The sequence below is a fragment of the Columba livia genome, chromosome 1 (genome assembly GCF_036013475.1).
Source record: "Columba livia isolate bColLiv1 breed racing homer chromosome 1, bColLiv1.pat.W.v2, whole genome shotgun sequence".
Taxonomy (NCBI): Eukaryota; Metazoa; Chordata; class Aves; order Columbiformes; family Columbidae; genus Columba; species Columba livia.
The window spans coordinates 71,215-76,990 of NC_088602.1; the positions used below are offsets into that span (position 1 = coordinate 71,215).

Here is a 5,776-nt window from a genome sequence, read left to right on the forward strand (position 1 = left end):
ACGCCGCTTCCGCCCGGCGCCGCCGGTGACGCCACGTCCGGGATCCCGGCGGCCCTCGCTCGCGGCGCGACGCGACTTCCGGCGTGTCGCGGGCCGAGCGGAGCGGGGGGGCCCGGCCGGGCCGCGCGGCGCAGGTGGGTGGGACCGAGACCGGAACCGGAACCGGAACGGAGAGCGGGGGGGCGGGAACGGGAAGCGGGGCCCGGGGCGGCGGGGCCCGGGGCGGCGGGGAGCGGGAGCCCGGGAGCCCGGCAGGTGAGCCCGCGGCAGCGCTGCCGGTAACGGCCGGTGCCCGGGTCCCGCGCGGGCCGCGGGGGGGGCGGGGCCTCGGGGAGCCCGCGCTGCCGGGGGCCCGCTCGAGGGGCGTCCCCGGGAGCGGGGGGGGCAGGGAGCGGGGCCGGGCCGCAGCGTCCGCCCCCCGGGCTGTCCCGTGTGTGTGTGTGTGTGTGTGTGTGTGTGTGTGTGTGTGTGTGTGTGTGTGTGTGTGTGTCCCGGGCTGTCCCGTGTGTGTGTGTGTGTGTGTGTGTGTGTGTGTGTGTGTGTGTGTGTGTGTCCCTCCCCGGCTGTCCCGTGTGTGTCCCCCCCCGCCCCGGGCTGTCCCGTGTGTCCCCCCCCGGGCTGTCCCGGGTCCGGTCCGGGCCGTGTCCCCTGGGGCCGCTAGCGGAGCGGGGGGGACTCCACCTGCTCTGGAATGTGCCCGGACCGGTCCGGGCGCCGCGGCTCCGCTGCTACGTGGCGCTGGCCCCGGCACCGCGCCAGCTCCCGCCGTGCGGACAGACGGACAGACGGACACCGCGGGGCCCGGGCTCACGAGGGACGGGGGAGCGCGGGCCCCGCGCCCGAACCCGCGAGCCGAGGGGCAAGGGGGCCGCGCCAGGGCCGGCGCGGGGCGGCTGGGGACGGCCACGCCGCGGTGTGACGGAGCGGGGCTGCGGTGGCTCCAGGGGGCTCGGGGACCTGCAGGCGGTGCCGGGGCGGCTGTCCCAGGGAACCCCCCGTCCCCCGCCCCCGCCCCGCTGTCCCAGGGAACCCCCCGTCCCCTGCCCCGCTGTCCCAGGGAACCCCCCGTCCCCTGCCCCGCTGTCCCAGGGAACCCCCCGTCCCCTGCCCCCGCCGTCCCCTTCCCTGCGCCATGGGGAGCGCAGCCCAGGCTCGGCCCCTCGGTTCCATGGCGCTGGGGCCGGTCCCGCGGGCGCCCGTCCCCGGCGGCGCCGGCAGCTCCGTGTCCCCGCAGGCGCTGCCATGTCGGACGGGATGATGAGCAAGGCGGCCACCATGGAGATCCCCATCAGCAGCAACGGCGACGCGGGCAGCCTGCCCGAGGACGACAGCCTGGAGCAGGTTTGTGCCGCGGTGCCGCCGTGCCCTCTGCGGGCCGCGCTGTCCCCCGTCCCCTCTGCGCCTCAGCCGCCGTGTCCCCCGCACCCAGGACCTGCAGCAGGTGATGGTGTCGGGGCCAACCTCAACGAGACCAGCATCGTGTCCGGCGGCTACGGGGGCACGGCCGAGGGCATCATCCCCACCGGCGCCATCAAAGGTGGGACGGGCTGCGCCGCGCTGGGGGGCCGCCCCCCTCCCCTGCGCTCCCCCGGGCGGTGACCGCGGGCGGCTGTGGGCCCCGCTGTGGGTGTGCGGCACCCCGGGCCCCGGTTTGCAGTTGTGCCGGGCCGGCTCCGCACTGCGCGGAGGGGTGGCCAGAGAGACGCTGGTGCCACCGCTCTGCTCCAGGAGGCGCCGGGTGCCGCGCGGCTGTGCCGAGAGGAGGGGGCTGGGCTGCGCAGGGGGCAGGGCAGGCGGCTGTGAGCCCCCCGGGAGCTGTGCCGGTCCCTGTGTGTGCCCCCACGGCAGCTCTGCCGGTCCCGGTGTCCCGGGAGCTGTGGCGGGGCGCAGGGGCAGCCGTGGCTCTGCGGTGAGTGCCGGTGGTGCTGGGCTGGACCCCCGCCAGCGGTGCCAGGGCAGGTCTGTCCCCGCCGTGTCACCCTCTGCCCCGCGGGGTCCTGTCACACGTTCCTTTCTGTCCCTCCCACGTGTGCAGCGGGTGCGCGGGTTTCCCGGCGCGGGGGACGCTGCGTTCCCTCCCGTTGCCTGTGCCAAGGAGTTGCCACGGCTGCCATCCAGCGTCCGTCTGTCCCGCTCCGCGGCACGGTGACCCCGGCCGAGGGGACGGAGGGCGCGGTGTCCGCCTGCAGCCCCCGTGTCCTCGGCGGTCACCTCACGCTCGTCTCACCCGCTGCTGTCCCGCTGCCGTCCCGCCCGCACACTCGTCCCGTGTCCCGGCCGTCCCCGTGCCCGTCCCCCTGTCCCTGCGCTCCCCGCCCGCCACCCCCCCGTTTCCAGGGTGCCTTGTCCAACCTCACCCGCCCCGAGGAGCACCCGTGTCCCCCAGCGCGGCTGCCGCCAGCAGGATGGCCGACCCGGCCGGTGCCTCAGGTACTGCGGCCGTGGGGCTGGGGACGGGAGCGTGGGGTCCCTCGGGCCCCTCGCAGTGACTGGGCTGCAGCCGCGGCGGCGCCACGGTGCCAGCAGTGAGGCCGCGGGAAGAGCTTCCCAGCGCCCACCGGCCTTGCGGCTGTGGCAGAGACCTGGTACCGGGGGCAGGGACAGCGCTGCCGGAGCAGCGGGTGGCTCAGAGCTGGGACCTGGCGGTGCCGGCTGCAGGAGATGGTTCTGTGGCACGGAGCCCGCCCGTGTGCCGGCTCCCGTGGCACGGAGCTCGCCCGTGTGCCGTGTGCCGGCTCCCGTGGCACGGAGCCCACCTGTGTGCCGGCTCCCGTGGCACAGAGCCCGCCCGCGTGCCGCCCAGGCACTGCCAGTGGGGCAGGACGTGGCTCGGGGCTGCCGGGATCACGGTGCAGCATGGGCGGTGCCGGGGTCACCTGGCGAGGGGCAGCCCTGGCCCTGCGGCACCCGGGGCCGGTGCCTTCTGCGGTGCCACCGCTTGGCCCCGCCAGGACCCCAAAGGGCTGGTGAGCAGCTTCCCCGCAGCGCGCGCCGGGCGTCGGGTCCCGGTGCCCACCAGCTGGGCGGTGGGTGCTCAGCGCCAGAGCGGCCCGAGCACCGTAACGCCCGGCTCGCGCGCTCGCCGCTGGCGGGGAACGTCTGCTCCGGCACGGGGCTGCGCGGGGCCGGGAGCCGCGAGGGGCGGGTCCCACAGCGCCGGTGCTGCCGGACCCCGCTCTGCTGCGCCGGGTGTTTTGGTGCTCCCGGCAGTCCCCACACGGCGCCCCAGGCCGCCCCCGCCCCGCACGCACGGGTGGGTTTGGCTCCGGTGCCAGGCGCTGTGTCTGCCCCAGGCTCCGCGCTGCACCAGCCCCACGCCGGCCCCGCCGCCGGGGGAGAGGAGATCGTCCGCGGCATCGCCGTGGAGAAGTTTGACATCGTCAAGAAGTGGGGGATCAACACGTACAAGGTGAGCGGGTGCCAGGGGAGCCCCCCGGGCGCGGGAGGGGCCGCGCGGCTCCCCTGACGCGTCCCGGCCCGCAGTGCACCAAGCAGCTGATCTCGGAGCGGTTCGGCCGCGGCTCCCGCACCGTGGACCTGGAGCTGGAGACGCAGATCGAGCTGCTGCGCGAGACCAAGCGCAAGTACGAGTGCGTGCTGCAGCTGGCGCGGGCGCTCACCAACCACTTCTACAGCCTGGTGCAGACGCAGCACGCGCTGGGCGACGCCTTCGCCGACCTCAGCCAGAAGTCCCCGGAGCTGCAGGTTTGACCGGGGGGGCGTCCGCAGCCCCTCGCGCCGGGGAGGGGACCCGGGGACCCAGCCTGGTCCTGCAGCACCTGTGTGGCTGGGAGAGCAGGACAGCTCGGGGACACCTGGGGAGGAGCAGGAGGAGCTCCGGGACACCTGGGGAGGAGTGAGGAGGTTGGAGACACCTGGAAAGGAGCAGGAGGAGCTCGGGGACACCTGGGGAGGAGCAGGAGGAGCTCGGGGACACCTGGGGAGGAGTGAAGAGGTCGGGGACACCTGGGGAGGAGCTCAGGGACACCTGGGGAGGAGCAGGAGGAGGTCGGGGACACCTGGGGAGAAGCTCGGGGACACCTGGGGATGAGTGGCGAGCTCGAGGACACCTGGGGAGGAGTGAAGAGGTCGGGGACACCTGGGCAGGGGCTCGGGGCCAACCATGCTCGGCAGCGGCCATGGGGACGTGGGGCCGTGTCCCCGCACCTGGCTGACCCGGGGCCCGGCACAGACCCCGACCTGCCCTCCCCTCCCAGGAGGAGTTCGGTTACAACGCGGAGACGCAGAAGCTGCTCTGCAAGAACGGGGAGACGCTGCTGGGCGGCCGTCAACTTCTTTGTGTCCAGCATCAACACGCTGGTGAACAAGACCATGGAGGACACGCTCATGACGGTCAAGCAGTACGAGACCGCCAGGTAGAGCCGCGGGCGGGTGCGGCGGGTGCGGCGCGTCCCGGCGCCGCGGGGCTGTGACGCCGTCCCCGCGCAGGCTGGAGTACGACGCGTACCGCACGGACCTGGAGGAGCTGAGCATGGGCCCGCGCGACGCCGGCACGCTGTGCCGCCTGGACGCCGCGCAGAGCCAGTTCCAGAGCCACAAGGACAAGTACGAGAAGCTGCGGGCGGACGTGGCCATCAAGCTCAAGTTCCTGGAGGAGAACAAGGTGCGGGGCTGAGGGCTGGGTGTCCTCGGCCCCAGTCCTGCCTGCCGGGGGGCAGCCAGCGGAGTGCTGGGCTCCGTCCCCCTGGCGCTGTCATGGCTCGTGGAGCTGACCCCCTGTCCTGGGCTGAGTGGGGTCCTGGCCCTGTCCCCGTCCCTGCTGCAGCTCTGACCTGTCCATGTCCCCGTCCCTGCTGCAGCTCTGAGAACCCATCCCTGTCCCTGCTGCAGCTCTGACCTGACCCCGTCCCTGCTGCAGCTCTGACCTGTCCATGTCCCTGTCCCTGCTGCAGCTCTGACCCCATCCCTGTCCCCGTCCCTGCTGCAGCTCTGACCTGTCCATGTCCCTGTCCCTGTTGCAGCTCTGACCTGTCCATGTCCCTGTCCCTGCTGCAGCTCTGACCTGTCCATGTCCCTGTCCCTGCTGCAGCTCTGACCCCATCCCTGTCCCCGTCCCTGCTGCAGCTCTGACCTGTCCATGTCCCTGTCCCTGTTGCAGCTCTGACCTGTCCATGTCCCTGTCCCTGCTGCAGCTCTGAGACCCCGTCCCTGTCCCTGTCCCTGTCCCTGCTGCAGCTCTGACCTGTCCCTGTCCCTCCTGCAGCTCTGACCTGTCCCTGTCCCTCCTGCAGCTCTGATCTGTCCCTGTCCCTCTGCGGTGCGGTGTCCCTGTCCCCTGACCCCCGTGCGGTGTCCCTGTCCCTCTGCGGTGTCCCTGTCCCTCTGCGGTGCGGTGTCTCTGTCCCCATGCGCTGTCCCTGTCCCCTGCAGATCAAGGTGATGCACAAGCAGCTGCTGCTGTTCCACAACGCCATCTCCGCGTACTTTGCGGGGAACCAGCAGCAGCTGGAGCAGACGCTCAAGCAGTTCAACATCAAGCTCAAGACCCCCGGCGCCGAGAAGCCGTCCTGGCTGGAGGAGCAGTGAGCGGCCTGCCGGGGGGGCCACGGACCTCGACTCGGCCTGGGGGAGCGGGGCGCTGGGCCCGCGGGGCCCCCACCTCGCGCACAGCCCGGCACCGCGGCCGGGAGCCCCCCGCCCCCCGGGGGCAGCGCCCCCTGCCCGGCTGCACCACACGCCCCGGCCCCCGCCCGCGCCTTGGGGTGGGGGGACGCTCCGGGCCTCCCTGCACCCCCGGCCCTGGGCAGGGCGCTCG

At 74.0% G+C, this 5,776-nt stretch overlaps 1 protein-coding gene across 1 annotated transcript; it reads left to right on the forward strand.

The window, feature by feature from the left end:
* Window positions 1–5,776, forward strand: ARFIP2 (ADP ribosylation factor interacting protein 2). Its single transcript, XM_065057745.1, is given in 11 exon segments — window positions 1–134; window positions 1,235–1,341; window positions 1,430–1,457; window positions 1,460–1,537; window positions 2,338–2,430; window positions 3,294–3,409; window positions 3,484–3,705; window positions 4,218–4,283; window positions 4,285–4,376; window positions 4,450–4,624; window positions 5,392–5,776. Coding segments are annotated over 10 exon segments (1,125 nt in total). The 5' UTR covers window positions 1–134; window positions 1,235–1,242; the 3' UTR covers window positions 5,548–5,776.